Genomic DNA, 22,982 nt, shown 5'->3' with positions numbered 1-22,982 from the left:
CCACATTGCTCCAATTCACTCTATTCCTTGCCCTCCTTTCACCCTCCTGCATGTTCAGGCCCCGATCACACAAAATCTTTTTCACTCCATCTTTCCACCTCCAATTTGGTCTCCCTCTTCTCCTTGTTCCCTCCACCTCCGACACATATATCCTCTTGGTCAATCTTTCCTCACTCATCCTCTCCATATATATATATATATATATATATATATATATATATATATATGAAGATGAAGTATGAAGTCTGTTGGGGATGAGAGAGCTTGGGAAGTGAGTCAGTTGTTGTTCGCTGATGATACAGCGCTGGTGGCTGATTCATGTGAGAAACTGCAGAAGCTGGTGACTGAGTTTGGTAAAGTGTGTGAAAGAAGAAAGTTAAGAGTAAAGGTGAATAAGAGCAAGGTTATTAGGTACAGTAGGGTTGAGGGTCAAGTCAATTGGGAGGTGAGTTTGAATGGAGAAAAACTGGAGGAAGTGAAGTGTTTTAGATATGTGGGAGTGGATCTGGCAGCGGATGGAACCATGGAAGCAGAAGTGGATCATAGGGTGGGGGAGGGGGCGAAAATTCTAGGAGCCTTGAAGAATGTGTGGAAGTCGAGAACATTATCTCGGAAAGCAAAAATGGGTATGTTTGAAGGAATAGTGGTTCCAACAATGTTGTATGGTTGCGAGGCATGGACTATGGATAGAGTTGTGCGCAGGAGGATGGATGTGCTGGAAATGAGATGTCTGAGGACAATGTGTGGTGTGAGGTGGTTTGATCGAGTAAGTAACGTAAGGGTAAGAGAGATGTGTGGAAATAAAAAGAGCGTGGTTGAGAGAGCAGAAGAGGGTGTTTTGAAATGGTTTGGTCACATGGAGAGAATGAGTGAGGAAAGATTGACCAAGAGGATATATGTGTCGGTGGTGGAGGGAACAAGGAGAAGAAGGAGACCAAATTGGAGGTGGAAAGATGGAGTGAAAAAGATTTTGTGTGATCGGGGCCTGAACATGCAGGAGGGTGAAAGGAGGGCCAGGAATAGAGTGAATTGGAGCAATGTGGTATACCGGGGTTGACGTGCTGTCAGTGGATTGAATCAAGGCATGTGAAGCGTCTGGGGTAAACCATGGAAAGCTGTGTAGGTATGTATATTTGCGTGTGTGGACGTATGCATATACATGTGTATGGGGGTGGGTTGGGCCATTTCTTTCGTCTGTTTCCTTGCGCTACCTCGCAAACGCGGGAGACAGCGACAAAAAAATATATATATATATATATATATATATATATATATATATATATATATATATATATATATATATATATATATATATTTTAGGGAGAATAAAAAGATGTTCTGGAAAGGAGGTAAATAAAGCGTGTAAGACAAGGGAGCAAATGGGAACTTCAGTGAAGGGCGCAAATGGGGAGGTGATAACAAGTAGTGGTGATGTGAGAAAGAGATGGAGTGAGTATTTTGAAGGTTTGTTGAATGTGTTTGATGATAGAGTGGCAGATATAGGGTGTTTTGGTCGAGGTGGTGTGCAAAGTGAGAGGGTTAGGGAAAATGATTTGGTAAACAGAGAAGAGGTAGTAAAAGCTTTGCGGAAGATGAAATCCGGCAAGGCAGCAGGTTTGGATGGTATTGCAGTGGAATCTATTAAAAAAGGGGGTGAATGTATTATTGACTGGTTGGTAAGGTTATTTAATGTATGTATGACTCATGGTGAGGTGCCTGAGGATTGGCGAAATGCGTGCATAGTGCCATTGTACAAAGGCAAAGGGGATAAGAGTGAGTGCTCAAATTTCAGAGGTATAAGTTTGTTGAGTATTCCTGGTAAATTATATGGGAGGGTATTGATTGAGAGGGTGAAGGTATGTACAGAGCATCAGATTGGGGAAGAGCAGTGTGGTTTCAGAAGTGGTAGAGGATGTGTGGACCAGGTGTTTGCTTTGAAGAATGTATGTGAGAAATACTTAGAAAAGCAAATGGATTTGTATGTAGCATTTATGGATCTGGAGAAGGCATATGATAGAGTTGACAGAGATGCTCTGTGGAAGGTATTAAGAATATATAGTGTGGGAGGCAAGTTGTTAGAAGCAGTGAAAAGTTTTTATCGAGGATGTAAGTCATGTGTACGTGTAGGAAGAGAGGAAAGTGATTGGTTCTCAGTGAATGTAGGTTTGCGGCAGGGGTGTGTGGTGTCTCCATGGTTGCTTAATTTGTTTATGGATGGGGTTGTTAGGGAGGTGAATGCAAGAGTTTTGGAAAGAGGGGCAAGTTTGAAGTCTGTTGTGGATGAGAGAGCTTGGGAAGTGAGTCAGTTGTTGTTCGTTGATGATACAGCGCTGGTGGCTGATTCATGTGAGAAACTGCAGAAGCTAGTGACTGAGTTTGGTAAAGTGTGTGAAAGAAGAAAGTTAAGAGTAAATGGGAATAAGAGCACGGTTATTAGGTACAGTAGGGTTGAGGGTCAAGTCAATTGGGAAGTAAGTTTGAATGGAGCAAAACTGGAGGAAGTAAAGTGTTTTAGATATCTGGGAGTGGATCTGGCAGCGGATGGAACCATGGAAGCGGAAGTGGATCATAGAGTGGGGGAGGGGGCGAAAATCCTGGGAGCCTTGAAGAATGTGTGGAAGTCGAGAACATTATCTCAGAAAGCAAAAATGGGTATGTTTGAAGGAATAGTGGTTCCAACAATGTTGTATGGTTGCGATGCGTGGGCTATGGATAGAGTTGTGCGCAGGAGGGTGGATGTGCTGGAAATGAGATGTTTGAGGACAATGTATGGTGTGAGGTGGTTTGATCAAGTAAGTAACGTAAGGGTAAGAGAGATGTGTGGAAATAAAAAGAGCGTGGTTGAGAGAGCAGAAGAGGGTGTTTTGAAATGGTTTGGGCACATGGAGAGAATGAGTGAGGAAAGATTGACCAAGAGGATATATGTGTCGGAGGTGGAGGGAACGAGGAGAAGTGGAAGACCAAATTGGAGGTGGAAAGATGGAGTGAAAAAGAGTTTGTGTGATCAGGCCCTGAACATGCAGGAGGGTGAAAGGAGGGCAAGGAATAGAGTGAATTGGATCGATGTGGTATACCGGGGTTGACGTGCTGTCAGTGGATTGAATCAGGGCATGTGAAGCTTCTGGGGTAAACCATGGAAAGCTGTGTGGGTATGTATATTTGCGTGTGTGGACGTATGTATATACATGTGTATGGGGGTGGGTTGGGCCATTTCTTTCGTCTGTTTCCTTGCGCTACCTCGGAAACGCGGGAGACAGCAAAAAAAAACACACACACACACACATATATATATATATATATATATATATATATATATATATATATATATATATATATGTATATATATATATATATATATATATATATATATATATATATATATATATATATATCTGTGCATGTATATGTATGTATATGTTGAAATGTATAGGTATGTATATGTGCGTGCATGGGTGTGTATGTATATACATGTGTGTGTGGGTGGGTTGGGCCTTTCTTTTGTCTGGTTTCTTGTGCTACCTCGCTGACGTGGGATACAGCGACAAAGTACAATAATGAATAAATATGATATATATACATATATGAGTAGATGGGCCATTGTTTGTTTGCTTCCTGGTGCTACTTTGCTGATGCGGGAAATGGCGATCAAGTATAATAAAAGAATATATATATATATATTTTTTTTTTTTGCTTTGTCGCTGTCTCCCGCGTTTGCGAGGTAGCGCAAGGAAACAGACGAAAGAAATGGCCCAACCCACCCCCATACACATGTATATACATACGTCCACACACGCAAATATACATACCTACACAGCTTTCCATGGTTTACCCCAGACGCTTCATATGCCTTGATTCAATCCACTGCCAGCACGTCAACCCCGGTATACCACATCGCTCCAAATCACTCTATTCCTTGCCCTCCTTTCACCCTCCTGCATGTTCAGGCCCCGATCACACAAAATCTTTTTCACTCCATCTTTCCACCTCCAATTTGGTCTCCCTCTTCTCCTCGTTCCCTCCACCTCCGACACATATATTCTCTTGGTCAATCTTTCCTCACTCATTCTCTCTATGTGCCCGAACCATTTCAAAACACCCTCTTCTGCTCTCTCAACCACGCTCTTTTTATTTCTACACATCTCTCTTACCCTTACGTTACTTACTCGATCAAACCACCTCACACCACATATTGTCCTCAAACATCTCATTTCCAGCACATCCATCCTCCTGCGCACAACTCTATCCATAGCCCACGCCTCGCAACCATACAACATTGTTGGAACCACTATTCCTTCAAACATACCCATTTTTGCTTTCCGAGATAATGTTCTCGACTTCCACACATTCTTCAAGGCTCCCAGAATTTTCGCCCCCTCCCCCTCCCTATGATCCACTTCCGCTTCCATGGTTCCATCCGCTGCCAGATCCACTCCCACATATCTAAAACACTTCACTTCCTCCAGTTTTTCTCCATTCAAACTCACCTCCCAATTGACTTGATCCTCAACCCTACTGTACCTAATAACCTTGCTCTTATTCACATTTACTCTTAACTTTCTTCTTTCACACACTTTACCAAACTCAGTCACCAGCTTCTGCAGTTTCTCACATGAATCAGCCACCAGTGCTGTATCATCAGCGACCAACAACTGACTCACTTCCCAAGCTCTCTCATCCCCAACAGACTTCATACTTGCCCCTCTTTCCAAAACTCTTGCATTCACATCCCTAACAACCCCATCCATAAACAAATTAAACAACCATGGAGACATCACACACCCCTGCCGCAAACCTACATTCACTGAGAACCAATCACTTTCCTCTCTTCCTACACGTACACATGCCTTACATCCTCTATAAAAACTTTTCACTGCTTCTAACAACTTGCCTCCCACACCATATATTCTTAATAACTTCCACAGAGCATCTCTATCAACTCTATCATATGCCTTCTCCAGATCCATAAATGCTACATACAAATCCATTTGCTTTTCTAAGTATTTCTCACATACATTCTTCAAAGCAAACACCTGATCCACACATCCTCTACCACTTCTGAAACCACACTGCTCTTCCCCAATCTGATGCTCTGTACATGCCTTCACCCTCTCAATCAATATCCTCCCATATAATTTACCAGGAATACTCAACAAACTTATACCTCTGTAATTTGAGCACTCACTCTTATCCCTTTTGCCTTTGTACAATGGCACTATGCACGCATTCCGCCAATCCTCAGGCACCTCACCATGAGTCATACATACATTAAATAACCTTACCAACCAGTCAACAATACAGTCACCCCCTTTTTTAATAAATTCCACTGCAATACCATCCAAACCTGCTGCCTTGCCGGCTTTCATCTTCCGCAAAGCTTTTACTACCTCTTCTCTGTTTACCAAATCATTTTCCCTAACCCTCTCACTTTGCACACCACCTCGACCAAAACACCCTATATCTGCCACTCTATCATCAAACACATTCAACAAACCTTCAAAATACTCACTCCATCTCCTTCTCACATCACCACTACTTGTTATCACCTCCCCATTTACGCCCTTCACTGAAGTTCCCATTTGCTCCCTTGTCTTACGCACTTTATTTACCTCCTTCCAGAACATCTTTTTATTCTCCCTAAAATTTAATGATACTCTCTCACCCCAACTCTCATTTGCCCTTTTTTTCACCTCTTGCACCTTTCTCTTGACCTCCAGTCTCTTTCTTTTATACATCTCCCACTCAATTTCATTTTTTCCCTGGAAAAATCGTCCAAATGCCTCTCTCTTCTCTTTCACTAATACTCTTACTTCTTCATCCCAAGGATGTAAGGCATGTGTATGAGTAGGAAGAGAGGAAAGTGATTGTTTTCCAGTAAATGTTGGTTTGCGGCACTGGTGCGTGATGCCTCCATGGTTGTATAATTTGTTTATGGATGGGGTGGTTAGCGAGCTATGTGCAAGAGTTTTGGAGAGATGGGTAGGTATGCAGTTTGTTGTGGATGAGAGGGTTTGGGAAGTGAGTCAGTTGTTGTTCACTGATGATACAGCACAGGTGGCTGATTCAGGTGAGAAACTGCAGAAGTTGGTGACTGAGTTTGGTGAAGTGTGTGAAAAAAGAGAGTAAATGTAAATAAGAACAAAGTTATTAGGTTCAGTAGGGTTAATTGGGAGGTGAGTTTGAATGGAGGAAAACTGGAGGAAGTGAAGTGTTTTAGACATCTGGGAGTGGATTTAGCAGTGGATGGAACCATGGAAGCAGAAGTGAGTCAGAGGGTAAGGGAGGGGGAAAGGTTCTGGGAGCATTGAAGAATGTGTGGAAGGCAAGAACATTATCTTGGAGATCAAAAATGGGAATGTTTGAAGGAATAGAGTTTCCAACAATGTTATATGGTTGTGTGGCATGGGGTATAGATAGGGTTGTGCGGAGGAGGGTGGATGTATTGGAAATGAAATGTTTGTGGGGCCTGGATGTGGATGGTGGCTGTGGTTTCGGTGCATTACAGGACACCTAGAGACTGAGTCTGTTTTCCTAACACTATCCCTCTGAAGCAGGGGGTAGCAATGCTGTTTCCTGTGGGGCGGTGTAACACCAGGAGTAAATGAAGGCAAGCAAATATGAATATGTACATGTGTATATATGTATATGTCTGTGTATGTATATATATCTATATGTGTATATCTTGATATGTATATGTATGTATATGTCTGTGTATGAGCATTTATGTATATATATGCATATATGAGTGGATGGGCCATTCTTCGTTTGTTTCCTGGTGCTACCTCACTGACATAGGAAATGGTGATCAGAGATGAATGTGAATAAATGTGGCCTTTTTTGTCTGTATTCCTGGTGCTATCCTTGCTGAAGCAGGTGGTAGTGATGCTGTTTCCTGTGGGGCTTGGTACTGCCAGGAATAGATGAAGGCTAGTAAGTACGATTATGTACATGTGTATACATGTATATGTCTGTGTACATTATCTCTGGGATAGGGGAGAAAGAATACTTCCCACGCATTCCCCACATGTCATAAAAGGCGACTGAAGGGGACGGGAGCAGGGGGCTAGAAACCCTCTCCTCCTTGTATCTTAACTTTCTAAAAGGGGAAACAGAAGAAGGAGTCACGCGGGGAGTGCTCATCCTCTTCAAAGGCTCAGATTGGGGTGTCTAAATGTGCGTGGATGTAACCAAGATGAGGAAAAAATCGCTACATTGCAAACGCGGGAGACAGCGACAAAGCAAAATAAATAAATAATAAAAATAAATATAAATACATAATCTCTGAAAGCAAAAATGGGTATGTTTGAAGGAATAGTGGCTCCAACAATGTTATGTGGTTGCAAGGCATGGGCTATAGATAGGGTTCTGTGAAGGAGGGTGGATATGTTGGAAATGAGATGTTTGAGGACAATATGTGGTGTGTGATATATGTTGATATGTATATGTATGTATATGTCTGTGTATGGGCATTTATGTATATATATGCATATATGAGTGGATGGGTCATTCTTCGTTTGTTTCCTGGTGCTACCTCACTGACATGGGAAACGGTGATCAAGAGATGAATGTGAATAAATGTGGCCTTTTTTGTCTGTATTCCTAGTGCTACCTTGCTGAAGTAGGGGGTAGTGATGCTGTTTTCTGTGGGGCTGGGTACTGCCAGGAATAGATGAAGGCTAGTAAGTATGATTATGTACATGTGTATATATGTATATGTCTGTATACATTATCTCTGAAAGCAAAAATGGGTATGTTTGAAGGAATAGAGGCTCCAAGAATGTTATCTGGTTGCAAGGCATGGTCTATAGATAGGGCTGTGCAAAGGAGGGTGGATATGCTGGAAATGAGATGTTTGAGGACAATATGTGGTGTGAGGTGGTCTGATCGAGTAAGAAATGAAAGGGTAAGAGAGGTGTAGCAATAAAAAGAGTGTGGTTGAGCAAGCAAAAGAGGGTGTTTTGAAATGGTTTGGTCACATGGAGAGAATGAGTGAGGAAAGATTGACAGAGGATATATATGTCAGAGGTGGAGGGAACGAGAAGAAGAAGTGGGAGACCAAATTGGAGGTGGAAAGATGGAGTGAAAAAGATTTTGAGCAATCGGGGCCTGAATATGCAGGAGGGTGAGAGGCATGCAAGGAACAGAGTGAATTAGAACGATGTGGTATACCAGGGTCGACGTATTGTCAATGGATTGAACCAGGGCATGTGAAGCGTTTGGGGTAAACCAAGGAAAGTTCTGTGGGGCCTGGATGTGGAAAGGGAGCTGTGGTTTCAATGTATTATACATGACCGCTAGAGACTGAGTGTGAACGAATATGGCCTTTGTTGTCTTTTCCTGGTCATTTCATGAGTGGTGGGGTGGCGACGGGAATCAATAAAAGCAGCAAGTATGATTTATGTACATGTGTATATATGTATATGTCTGTGTATGTACATATGTATATGTTGAAATGTATAGGTATGTATATGTGCATGTGTGGACGTGTATGCATATACATGTGTATGTGGGTGGGTTGGGCGATTCTTTCATGTTTCCTTGCTCTACCTCGCTAACACAGGAGAAAGTGACATAGTATAATAAAAAAATGTATAAATACATGTATGTATATGTGTATATATTGATATGTAAATGTATATGTATGTATGTGTGTGTATGGGCATTTATGTGTATATTATGTCTATATGAGACAAAAGCCAGACCTGGGGATGGGGGACAAAGAATACTTCCCATGTATTCCCTGCATGTCATAGAAGGCAACTAATAGGGGAGAGAATGGGGGATGGAAAACCTCCCCTCCTGTTTTTTTTAACTTTTCCATAAAAAGGAACAAAGAGGGCCAAATGAGGATATTCCCTCTAAGGCTCAGTCCTCTGTTTTTATTGCCACCTTGCTAATAAGGGAAATGGCAAATATGTATGAAAAAAATGTGTATATGGGTGGATGGGCCATTCTTCTGTTTCCTGGTGCTACCTTGCTGATGTGGGAAACGGTGATCAAGTACAATAAATAAAGTGAGGATATTCTCTCTAAGGCTCAGTCCTCTGTTCTTAATTTTACCTCGCTAACACAGGAAATGGCAAATATGTATAGGGAAAAAAAATTTAAGAAAATCTTAAAATATATCTGTCTAGCGGTCATGGTGTACAATTTCTAATGTATGAAAAGCAATAAATATGTTAATTTTTTTAGATTTGTTTTCTATTGACTTCTTAAAATCTTTCTGATTTTTTTTCACATACCATTGTAGGGAGAGTCTTGCCAAGAGACATATCAATCACTGTTACAGGGTTAATTGTAATGAAAGTAACCACAATTGAGTACCTAATGTGAACTTTGAAATGGAGAAGCAATTTTTCTGGTTAAACTTGTGAATTATGAATGTTTGTCTTGGTAACATCCTATCCTGCTTTTTCTACATTTCATGTTTATGTATTGAAAGTGAGGGTTAGCAACAAACATTAATAGAACAGAGAGTTATGTAAACAATAATTTCAAGGTTACTGCAGTAGCTAATTGGTTAGCTCTGTGAATTTTGGCCCTTTAATGGAAAGTTAATAGCAAAGTGCTTAAGAGTACTATGTAATGTTTTTCTAGCTGCCAAACTCTGAAATGTTATTACAGCATGTACATTTGCAACTAACATTATCTTTGTAAAATGTCTCACAATTCAATATTTGTAAAATGTCTCACAATTCAATATTATAGCATCAACGATGCATCATAAATATAATACTGGATCATAAATGAAATAACAACACAAAGAACACTGGCAAATTTTGAAAGCTGCGCACATCCTCACAACCCTTATACACTGTAGTAAACACAAATATGTACTCCCTGATCAGGGTGTAGGAAACAACTTACTGGATACAAATAAATGGATTGCACTACCAAATACTAATCACTTATTCTGTTGAGATTTATGCACTGTCAATTTTTCACATCTAAGAAAAATTCTGAACAAAATTTAATACTTTTTACATCAAAAATGTTCAACCCACTACATATGAATGCTCACGATGCATTAAAACAATGCTGAACAAAGACTTCCATGTGATGCAGACAAGAAAGTTAATATGTAATTTGTATTTTAAGAGGCAGCCTTCATAGGAAGAGGCTATGTGGGAATATAGGAAAAGCTGCTAAATGCACTACAAATGAATATGAACAATAGTCTGTTATATGTGATTACCTAGCAGGTGCCTGTCTGAGATGACTAGTCCGCACACACCCATCAATGGAGGCAGAAACTAGGAGAGAGGAGTCACTAGACCAGCAGAGGCCCACCATGGAGTCCATGTGCAGAGTGACTTCTGTATTTCCACTATTAGCTTGTCCTCCACCACAGAGGTCAGTCATCACCCGGCCACCAGCCAAATCCCACACTGCGACTGCCCCATCTTCACTCCCTGAAGCAAGGTATCTGCCAGTTCATGAGAAAAAATACAAATCTACCATAATGAGTTCTTTCTTCATAAAATGCTATGCACAAATTTTCAACTGTCATGTGTACATACACAAATTTTCAGCTGTCATGTGTATCACAAAACGAATTTCTTTATTATACAGCAAAATTATGACATACAATCTGAACAATACATTGAAAAGCTTGGGACCAATGGCTTTCCAGAATAGCAATTATTATAGTCTAAGGAGTATCCCCTAGTGGAGCCTTTCTCCCCTTACTCATACATTCAATACAGTAACCAACACTTTCATACCATCTCTGCTGGAATCACTCGTTAAGATCATTCTTTGGACCATTAAGTTCTTTTCTTTAGCTGTACCCTAAATGGAATCTCTGTCTGCATTAAATTTCAATAGTTTATACTTTTATACATTGATATCATAGACCGTTATCTCATGATGATGAGGAGTAACAAATACACAACAATCTGCTTTTTGTGAAATGTTTATCTTTTTCTTATGCTTTTCAAACCTAAAAACAACAACTGTATTCATTAGACCCCATTCCCCACTTTCCATGGGCCTAGAAAGCAATATTTGACTAAAGCACATTTCATAACTTGACACCAGTTTCATAAAATGTGGTATGGGTTTCAATCATGTCCAGCGGATGTTAGCAAAGTTGAATGTGTAAACAAAGGCAACAGTGGGATGGGTGAGCATGGGCCACCTGCTCCCTTCAAATAATACTCCTTCATCACCCATCACCTGGACTTATTACATTCCAGTTATCTAGATCCATTTATTTAAAGAGTGTGTTAGTGAGTGTGTCAACCTCAAAGAATGTGTGAAAGGATACATGTAATGGAGAAGGAAAGTGATGGGAGTGTGTGGGTAAGTGTGTGCTTGCCAGAGGAAGTGTTTGGAGGGGTATGATGATTCAGTATAATATTCAGCCATCATGTTATGACAGATCAGTAAAGTACATACTCCATCTTTAGCAACTCACTAAACATTACTACATTAGCCTTAATAGCATGCATTTTAGGCTAAATCAATTTCTGAAAAATGATTGACCTTTATTCGCTTGATCTATCTTCATGATTCAGAAAGTTTTTTCTGTCCTGAATTATCTAAATCAAAAGAGAAAGAAATGTGTAAATTTAGAATAACACTAAAAGAAATTAATATTAGCTTCTAGACCTAGCAGGAGAAGCACAGTGCATAACACCTTGATCGAATGCCATGTACTTGTGTTTAATTTACTACTTGTATATACCTTTCTAAACAGTATAAAGCGGACGTTCTACTCATGAAGCACCCTATATTTCTTGAACTCACTCTATAATCATACAACTTTTTAAATTTCCGTATGCTGTCTACATTCACAATTCAGTCTATTCCATTCATCCACTACTCTTATCCAAGTAATTCTTTATGTTTCTTAAACAAGAATCTTGCCTTACTTCATGTTATGACCTCTACTTGTTCTATCCTTGCATCTCTCACAGAACTATTCATTGTTGACATTATTAAAATGGTTTAAAAACTTAAAAGTTATGATTAGGTCAACATTTACTCTTTTTACTTCTTAATTCAGTTACATCTTTGGTGGCCTTCTCTACTGGTTCTCTGTGCTTCTTCATGTGTTCAAACCTATTCTTTTTCTCTTTTGTTACCTGAGACAACATGGGCAACTAAGAACCTAATGAAGGTCATCTCGTTAAATCCATATTCAGGGTGAGTATCCCTTATACAAAATGGTGGGGACCAGAAGTGCTAAAGCTTTTGGATTTTATCACACTTTGGAATTCATGCACATAGACAATGAGATATCTTGAGGATGGGACCCAAGTCTAAATACAAAATCCATTTATGTTTCATATACACCTAATATCCTGAAGGTAACTTATACAATATTTTTAATAATTTTGTGCTTAACATAAAAGCTTCCTCTTCTTCTTATCACTGTTACCCATACGGGTATCTGCAGGCCTTTTCAACAGTTTCAACAACATCTTTGTACCACAGCAGAGAATAGGCAAAAAACACGGTGAGTAATGCACATAGGTCTAGTGGTGATGATGGTTTGTCACAAAATGGCACCTACAGAGCATCAGAGCTCAGCATGGGTCAATGAGGTCAGGTGTGGAATTTTTCACTCGTAACGTCATATTGACACCCAAAAAAGCTTCTGACTTTGGAGCATTTCAGATTCTGAGATTAGGGTTGCTCAACCTGTATATCTATCCCTGTGGATATATGAGAAAAAAATACTTCAAACATATTCCATGTGTTTCAGGAAGTGGAAGCAGGAGGGTGGAAATCCTCCCCTCCTGTTTTACTTTCCAAAAGAAGAAACAGAGACAGGCCAAGTGAGGATATTTCCCTCTGAACCTTAGTCTTCTGTTCTTGACGCTACCTAGCTGATACAGGAAATCGCGAATATGAATAAAAAAATTTATATCTATTTTATGCATTTGCTGTTTCCCACGTCAGTGAGGTAGCACCAGTAAAGGTATTTATCAATGAAAGATCTAGGGTACTTTAAATTTTACTTTCATATACATACATAAACATATACATACAGACATATACATATATACACATGGACATATTCATACTTGCTGCCTTCATCCATTTACCACTGCTACCCCGCCACACATGAAATGGCACCCCCCTCCCCCTGCACTCATGAGGTAGTGCTACGAAAAGACAACAAAGGCCACATTCGTTCACACTAAGTCTCTAGCTGTCATGTGTAATGGACTGAAACCACAGCTCCCTTTCCACATCCAGGCTCCACAAAACTTTCCATGGCTCACCCAACACTTCACATGCCCTGGTTCAATACGCTGACAGCACTTCGACCCTGGTATACCATATCGTTCTAGTTCACTCTATTCCTTGCATGCTTTTCACCCTCCTGTATGTTCAGGCCCCGATCGCTCAAAATCTTTTTCATTCCATCCTTCCACCTCCAATTTGGTCTACCACTTCTCCTCGTTCCATCCACCTCTGACACATATATCCTCTTTGTCCGTCTCTTCTCACTCGTTCTCTCCATATGAGGAAACCATTTCAATACACCATTTGTGCTCTCTCAACCACACTCTTTTTATTACCACACATCTCTCTAACCCTTTCATTGCTTACTCGATCAAACCACATCACACCACATATTGTCCTCAAACATTTCAATTCCATCGCATCCACCCTCCTCCGCACAATCCAATCTATAGCCCATACCTTGCAGCCAATAAACATTGTTGATGCCACTACTCCTTCAGACATACCCATTTTTGCTCTTCGAGATAATGTTCTCGCCTTCCACACATTCCCAGAACACTCGCCCCTCCCCCACCCTGTGACTCACTTCCGCTTCCATGGTTCCATCCACTACCAAATCCACTTCCAGATATATAAAACACTTCACTTCCTTCAGTTTTTCTCCATTCAAGCTTACCTCCCAATTGACCTGTCCCTCAACCCTACCGAACCTAATAACCTTACCCTTATTCACATTTCCTCTAAGCTTTCTTGTTTCACACACTTTATGAAACTCAGTCACCAGCTTCTACACTTTCTCACCCGAATCAGCCACGAATGCTGTATCATCAGTGAACAACAACTGACTCACTTCCCAAGCCCTCTCATCGACAGCAGACTGCATACTTGCCCCAGTCTCCAAAACTGTTGCATTCACCTCCCTAACAACCCCATCCATAAACAAATTAAACAACCATGGAGACATCACACACCCCTGCCGCAAACCGACATTCACTGAGAACCAATCACTTTCCTCTCTTCCCACTCGCACATATGCCTTACATCCTCGATAAAAACTTTTCACTGCTTCTAACAACTTGCCTCCCACACCATATATTCTTAATACGTTCCACAGAGCATCTCTATTAACTCTTACCATATGCCTTCTCCTGATCCATAAATGCTACATACAAATCCATTTCCTTTTCTAAGAATTTCTCACATACATTCTTCACAGCAAACACCTGATCCACACATCTTCTAACACTTCTGAAACCAGACTGCTCTTCCCCAATCTGATGCTCTGCACATGCCTTCACTCTCTTAATCAATACCCAATCAATACCCTCCATTATAATTTCCTAGGAATACTCAAAAAACTTATACCTCTGTAATTTGAGCACTCACCTCTATCTCCTTTGCCTTTGTACAATGGAAATATGCATGCATTTCCCCAATCCTCAGGCACCTCACCATGAGTCATACATACATTAAATATCGTACCAACCAGTCAGCAACACAGTCACCCCTTTTTTAATATAATTCCGCTGCATTACCATCCAATCTCATTGCCTTGCCAGCTTTCATTTTCCGTAAAGCTTTTACTACCTCTTCTCTGTTTACCAAATCATTCTCTCTAACCCTCTCACTTTGCACACCACCTCGATCAAAACACCCTATATCTGCCACTCTATCATCAAACACATTCAACAAACCTTCAAAATACTCACTCTATCTCCTCACATCACCACTACTTGTTATCACCTCGCCATTAGCCCCCTTCACTGAAGTTCCCATTTGTTCCCTTGTCTTACGCACTTTATATACCTCCTTCCAAAACATCTTTTTATTCTCCCTAAAATTTAATGATACTCTCTCACCCCAACTCTCATTTGCCCTCTTTTTCACCTCTGGCACCTTTCTCTTGACCTCCTGCCTCTTTCTTTTATACATCTCCCACTCATTTGCATTATTTCCCTGCAAAAATCGTCCAAATGCCTCTCTCTTCTCTTTCACTAATAATATCACTTCTTCATCCCACCGTTCACTACCCTTTCTAATCTGCCTACTTCCCACGCTTCTAATGCCACAAGTATCTTTGGCGCAAGCCATCACTGCTTCACTAAATACTTCCCATTCCTCCCCCACTCCCCTTACCTCCTTTGTTCTCACCTTTTTTCATTCTGTACTCAGTCTCTCCTGGTACTTCTTCACACAAGTCTCCTTCCCAAGCTCACTTACTTTCGCCTTTCTCTTCACCCCGACATTCTCTCTTCTTTTCCGTAAACCTCAACAAATCTTCACCTTTGCCCCTACAAGATAATGATCAGACATCCCTCCAGTTGCACCTCTCAGAACATTAACATCCAAAAGTCTCTCTTTCGCACGCCTATCACTTAACACATAATCCAGTAACGCTCTCTGGCCATTTCTCCCACTTACAGACATATACTTATGTATATATCTATTTTCAAACCAGGTATTTCCAATCACCAGTCCTTTTTCAGCACATAAATCTGCAAGCTCTTCACCATTTCCGTTTACAACACTGAACACCCCATGTACACCAATTATTCCCTCAATTGCCACATTACTCACCTTTGCATTCAAATCACCCATCACTATAACCCGGTCTCGTGCATCAAAACTACTAGCACACTCACTCAGTTGCTCCCAAAACACTTGCCTCTCATGATCTCTCTTCTCATGCCCAGGTGCATATGCACCAATAATCACCCATCTCTCTCAATCCATTTTCAGTTTTACCCAAATCAGTCTAGAGTTTACATTCTTACACTCTATCACATACTCCCACCACTCCTGTTTCAGGAGTAGTGCTACTCCTTCCCTTGCTCTTGTCGTCTCACTAACCCCTGACTTTACTCCCAAGACATTCCCAAACCACTCTTCCCCTTTACCCTTGAGCTTCAATTCACTCAGAGCCAAAATATCCAAGTTCCTTTCCTCAAACATACTACCTATCTCTCCTTTTTTCTCATCTTGGTTACATCCACACACATTTAGACACCCCAATCTTAGCCTTCGAGGAGGATGAGAACTCCGTGTGACTCCTTCTTCTGTTTCCCCTTTTAGAAAGTTAAAATACAAGGAGGAGAGGGTTTCCAGCCCACCGCTCCCATCCCCTTTAGTCACCTACGACACGTGAGGATTGCATGGGAAGTATTCTTTCTCCCCTATCCCCAGGGATATATATATATATATATATATATATATATATATATATATATATATATATATATATATATATATTCATTTTGCTTTGTCACTGTCTCCCGCATTAGCGAGGTAGCGCAAGGAAACAAACGAAAGAATGGCCCAACCCACCCACATACACATGTATATACATACACGTCCACACACAGAAATATACATACCTATACATCTCAACATATACATATATATACACACACAGACATATACATATATACACATGTACATAATTCATACTGTCTGCCTTTATTCATTCCCATTGCCACCCCGCCACACATGAAATAAAGACCCCCTCCCCCCTCATGTGTGTGAGGTAGTACTAGGAAAAAAACAAAAGCCACATTCATTCACACTCAGTCTCTAGCTGCCATGTAATAATGCACCGAAACCACAGCTCCCTTTCCACGTCCAGGCCCCGCAGAACTTTCCATGGTCTACCCCAGACACTTCACATGCCCTGGTTCAATCCACTGACAGCATGTCGACCCTAGTATACCATACTGTTCCAATTCACTCTATTTCTTGCACGCCTTTCACCCTCCTGCATGTTCAGACCCCGATCACTGAAAACCTTTTTCACTCCATCTTTCCACCTCCAATTTGGTCTCCCACTTCTCCTCGTTCCCTCCACGTCTGACATATATATCCTCTTAGTCAATCTTTCCTCACTCATTCGCTCCATGTGACCAAACCACTTCAAAACACCCTGTCCTGCTCTCTCAACCACACTCTTTTTCTTATGACACATCTCTCTTACCCTATTATTACTTACTTGATCAAACCACCTCACACCACATATTGTCCTCAAACATCTCATTTCCAGCACATCCACCCTCCTCCGCACAACTCTATCCATAGCCTACACCTCGCAATCATATAACGTTGTTGGAAGAACCATTCCCTCAAACATACCAATTTTTGCTTTCCGAGATAATGTTCTCGACTTCCCCACAATTATCAACGCTCCCAAAATTTTTGCCTCCTCCCCCACCCTATGATTCACCTCTGCTTCCAGGATTCCATCCACTGCCAATTCCACTCCCAGATATCTGAAACACTTCACTTCCTCCAGTTTTTCTCCATTCAAACTTACCTCCCAATTGACTTGACCCTTAACCCTACTGTACCTAATAACCTTGCTCTTATTCACATTTACTCTTAACTTTCTTCTTTCACACACTTTACCAAACTCAGTCACCAGCTTCTGCAGTTTCTCACATGAATCAGCCGACAGTGCTGTATCATCAGCAAACAACAACTGACTCACTTCCCAAGCTCTCTCATTTACAACAGACTGCATATTTGCCCCTCTGTCCAAAACTCTTGCATTCACCTCCCTAGTAACCCCATCCATAAACAAAATAAACAACCATAGAGACATCACACACCCCTAACGCAAACTCACATTCACTGAGAACCAATCACTTAGGTTAGGTTAGGTTAGGTTAGGTTAGGTTAGGTTAGGTTAGGTTAGGTTAGGTTATACATGCCTTACATCCTCGATAAAAACTTTTCACTTCTTATATATATTCTATTCATCTATTTATTTATTTTGCTTTGTCGCTGTCTCCCGCGTTAGCGAGATAGCACAAGGAAACAGACGAAAGAATGGCCCAATGCCACCCACATACACATGTATATACATAGACGTCCACACACGCAAGCATACAAAGCTATACATCACAACATATACATATATATATATACACACACAGACATATACTTATATACACATGTACATAATTCATAGTCTGCCTTTATTCATTCCCATCGCCACCTCGCCACACATAAAATAACAACCACCTCCCCCCTCATGTGTGCGAGGTAGCGCTAGGAAAAGACAACAAAGGCCCCATTCATTCACACTCAGTCTCTAGCTACCATGTAATAATGCACTGAAACCACAGCTCCCTTTCCACATGCAGGCCCCACAGAACTTTCCATGGCTTACCCCAGACGCTTCACATGCCCTGGTTCAATCCACTGACAGCACGTCGACTCCGGTATACCACATCGTTCCAATTCACTCTATTCCTTTCATGCCTTTCACCCTCCTGCATGTTCAGGCCCTGATCAATCAAATCTTTTTCACTCCATCTTTCCACCTCCAATTTGGTCTCCCACTTTTCCTCTTTCACTCCACCTCTGACACATATATTCTCTTGGTCAATCTTTCCTTACCCATTCTCTCCATGTGAGCAAACCATTTCAAAACAACCTCTTCTGCTCTCTCAACCACGCTCTTTTCATTACCACACATCTCTCTTACCCTTACATTACTGGCTCGATCAAACAACTCACACCACATATTGTCCTCAAACATCTCATTTCCAGCACATCCACCCTCCTGCACACAACTCTCTCCATACAACCATACAACATTGTTGGAACCACTATTCCTTCAAACATACCCATTTTTGCTTTCCGAGATAATGTTCTCGACTTCCACATATTCATCAAGGCTCCCAGAACTTTCGCCCCCTCCCCCACCCTATGATTCACTTCCGCTTCCATGGTTCCATCTGCTGCCAAATCCACTCCCAGATATCTAAAACACTTCACTTCCTCCAGTTTTTCTCTATTCAAACTTACCTCCCAATTGACTTGACCCTCAACCCTACTGTACCTAATAACCTTGCTCTTATTCACATTTACTCTTAACTTTCTTCTTTCACACACTTTACCAAACTCAGTCACCAGCTTCTGCAGTTTCACACATGAATCAGCCACCAGCGCTGTATCATCAGCGAACAACAACTGACTCACTTCCCAAGCTCTCTCATCCACAACAGACTGCATACTTGCCCCTCTTTCCAAAACTCTTGCATTCACCTCCCTAACAACCCTATCCATAAACAAATTAAACAACCATGGAGACATCACACACCCCTGCCGCAAACCCACATTTACTGAGAACCAATCACTTTCTTCTCTTTCTACACGTCCATATGCCTTACATCCTCGATAAAAACTTTTCACTGCTTCTAACAACTTGCCTCCCACACCAAATATTCTTAGTACCTTCCACAGAGCATCTCTATCAACTCTATCATATGCCTTCTCCAGATCCATAAATGCTACATACAAATCCATTTGCTTTTCTAAGTATTTCCCACATAAAATCTTCAGAGCAAACACCTGATCCACACATCCTCTACCACTTCTGAAACCACACTGCTCTTCCCCAATCTGATGCTCTGTACATGCCTTCACCCTCTCAATCAATACCCTCCCATATAATTTACCAGGAATACTCAACAAACTTATACCTCTGTAATTTGAGCACTCACTCTTATCCCCTTTGCCTTTGTACAATGGCACTATGCAAGGATTTCGCCAATCCTCACGCACCTCACCATGAATCATACATACATTAAATAACCTTACCAACCAGTTAAAAAAACAGTTATCCCCTTTTTTAATAACTTCCACTGCAATACCATCCAAACCTGCTGCCTTGCCAGCTTTCATCTTCTGCAAAGCTTTTACTACCTCTTCTCTGTTTACCAAATCATTTTCCCTAACCCTCTCACTTTGCACACCACCTCGACCAAAACACCCTATATCTGCCACTCTATCATCAAACATATTCAACAAACCTTCAAAATACTCAGTCCATCTTCTCACATCACCACTACTTCTTATCACCTCCCCATTAGCCCCTTTCACTGAAGTTCCCATTTGCTCCCTTGACTTACGCACTTTATTTACCTCCTTCCAAAATATCTTTTTATTCTCCCTAGAATTCAATGATACTCTCTCACCCCAACTCTCATTTGCCATCTTTTTCACCTCTTGCACCTTTCTCTTGACCTCCTGCCCCTTTCTTTTATACATCACCCACTCATTTGCATTTTTTCCCTGCAAAAATTGTCCAAATGCCTCTCTCTTCTCTTTCACTAATAATATTACTTCTTCATCCCACCACTCACTACCCTTTCTAATCAACCCACCTCCCACGCTTCTCATGCCACAAGAATCTTTTGCGCAAGCCATCACTGCTTCCCTAAATACATCCCATTTGTCCCCCACTCCCCTTACCTCCTTTGTTCTCACCTTTTTCCATTCTGTACTCAGTCTCTCCTGATACTTCCTCACACAAGTCTCCTTCCCAAGCTCACTTACTCTCACCACTCTCTTCACCCCAACATTCTCTCTTTTTTTCTGAAAACCCCAACAAATCTTCACCTTTGCCTCTTCAAGATAATGATCAGACATCCCTCCAGTTGCACCTCTCAGCACATTAACATCCAAAAGTCTCTCTATCACACGCCTATCAATTAACACGTAATCCGATAACGCTCTCTGGCCATCTCTCCTACTTACATACGTATACTTATGTATGTCTCGCTTTTTAAACCAGGTATTCCCAATCACCAGTCCTTTTTCAGCACATAAATCTACAAGCTCTTCACCATTATATCATGATCAAGTCTGATCATTATCTTGCGGAGGTTAAGGTGAAGATTTGTATGGGTTTTCAGAAAAGAAGAGAGAATGTTGGGGTGAAGAGGGTGGTGAGAGTAAGTGAGCTTGGGAAGGAGACTTGGTGTAAGGAAGTACCAGGAGAGACTGAGTACAGAATGGAAAGAGGTGAGAACAAAGGAGGTAAGGGGAGTGGGGGAGGAATGGGATGTATTTAGGGAAGCAGTGATGGCTTGAGCAAAAGATGCTTCTGGCATGAGAAGCGTGGGAGGTGGGTTGATTAGAAAGGGTAGTCAGTGGTGAGATGAAGAAGTATGATTATTAGTGAAAGAGAAGATAGAGGCATTTGGATGATTTTTGCAGGGAAAAAATGCAAATGAGTGGGAGATGTATAAAAGAAAGAGACAAGAGGTCAAGAGAAAGGTGCAAAAGGTGAAAAAGAGAGCAAATGAGAGTTGGGGTGAGAGAGTATCAATAAACTTTAGGGAAAATAAAAAGATGCTCTGGAAGGAGGTAAATAAAGTGCGTAAGACAAGGGAGCAAATGGGAACTTCAGTGAAGGGGGCTAATGGGGAGGTGATAACAAGTAGTGGTGATGTGAGAAGGAGATGGAGTGAGTATTTTGAAGGTTTGTTGAATGTGTTTGATGATAGAGTGGCAGATATAGGGTGTCTTGGTCGAGGTGGTGTGCAAAGTGAGAGGGTTAGGGAAAATGATTTGGTAAACAGAGAAGAGGTAGTAAAAGCTTTTGGAAGATGAAAGCCGGCAAGGCAGCAGGTTTGGATGGTATTGCAGTGGAATTTATCAAAAAAGGGGATGACTGTACTGTTGACTGGTTGGTAAGGTTATTTAATGTATGTATGATTCATGGTGAGGTGCCTGAGGATTGGCGGAATGCGTGCGTAGTACCATTGCACAAAGGCAAAGGGGATAAGAGTGAGTGCTACAATTACAGAGGTATAAGTTTGTTGAGTATTCCCGGTAAATTATAGGGGAGGGTATTGATTGAGAGGTGAAGGCATGTACAGAGCATCAGATTCAGGAAGAGCAGTGTGGTTTCAGAAGTGGTAGAGGATGTTTGCTTTGAAGAATGTATGTGAGAAATAATTAGAAAAGCAAATGGATTTGTATGTAGCATTTATGGATCTGGAGAAGGCATATGATAGAGCTGATAGAGATGCTCTGTGGAAGGTAATAAGAATATATGGTGTGGGAGGCAAGTTATTAGAAGCAGTGAAAGGTTTTTATTTATTTCCTCACTCATTCTCTCCATGTGCCCAAACCATTTCAAAACACCCTCTTGTGCTCTCTCAACCACGCTCTTTTTATTTCCACACATCTCTCTTACCCTATTATTACTTACTTGATCAAACCACCTCACACCACATATTGTCCTCAAACATCTCATTTCCAGCACATCCACCCTCCTGCGCACAACTCTATCCATAACCCACGCCTCGCAACCATACAACATTGTTGGAACCACTATTCCTTCAAACATACCCATTTTTGCTTTCCGAGATAATGTTCTTGACTTCCAAACATTCTTCAAGGCTCCCAGAATTTTCGCCCCCTCCTCCACCCTATGATTCACTTCCGCTTCCATGTTTCCATCCGCTACCAGATCCACTCCCAGATATCTAAAACACTTCACTTCCTCCAGCTTTTCTCCATTCAAACTTACCTCCCAATTGACTTGACCCTTAACCCTACTGTACCTAATAACCTTGCTCTTATTCACATTTACTCTTAACTTTCTTCTTTCACACACTTTACCAAACTCAGTCACCAGCTTCTGCAGTTTCTCACTTGAATCAGCCATCAGCGCTGTATCATCAGCGAACAACAACTGACTCACTTCCCAAGCTCTCTCATCCACAGCAGACTTCATACTTGCCCCTCTTTCCAAAACTCTTGCATTCACTTCCCTAACAACCCCATCCATAAACAAATTAAACAACCATGGAGACATCACACACCCCTGCCGCAAACCTACATTCACTGAGAACCAATCACTTTCCTCTCTTCCTACACGTACACATGCCTTACATCCTCGATAAAAACTTTTCACTGCTTCTAACAACTTGCCTCCCACACCATATATTCTTAATACCTTCCACAGAGCATCTCTATCAACTCTATCATATGCC

General features: G+C 41.2%; 1 protein-coding gene across 2 annotated transcripts in view; it reads right to left on the bottom strand.

Moving 5' to 3' along the window:
- Positions 1–22,982, bottom strand: part of LOC139750904 (TAF5-like RNA polymerase II p300/CBP-associated factor-associated factor 65 kDa subunit 5L) — a 233,290-nt gene that overhangs the window by 61,616 nt on the left and 148,692 nt on the right. Inside the window, exon 5 of one of the 2 annotated variants that reach the window (XM_071665788.1) lies at positions 10,193–10,423. The exons of the other annotated variant lie outside the window; for it this stretch is intronic. Coding sequence (XP_071521889.1) covers positions 10,193–10,423 — 231 coding nt within the window. The remainder of the gene's footprint in view (positions 1–10,192; positions 10,424–22,982) is intronic. 2 annotated transcript variants of the gene reach the window in all.

The sequence above is a fragment of the Panulirus ornatus genome, chromosome 10, assembly GCF_036320965.1.
Source record: "Panulirus ornatus isolate Po-2019 chromosome 10, ASM3632096v1, whole genome shotgun sequence".
NCBI classification, from domain to species: Eukaryota; Metazoa; Arthropoda; class Malacostraca; order Decapoda; family Palinuridae; genus Panulirus; species Panulirus ornatus.
This window is presented reverse-complemented; position numbering and strand designations above follow the sequence as displayed.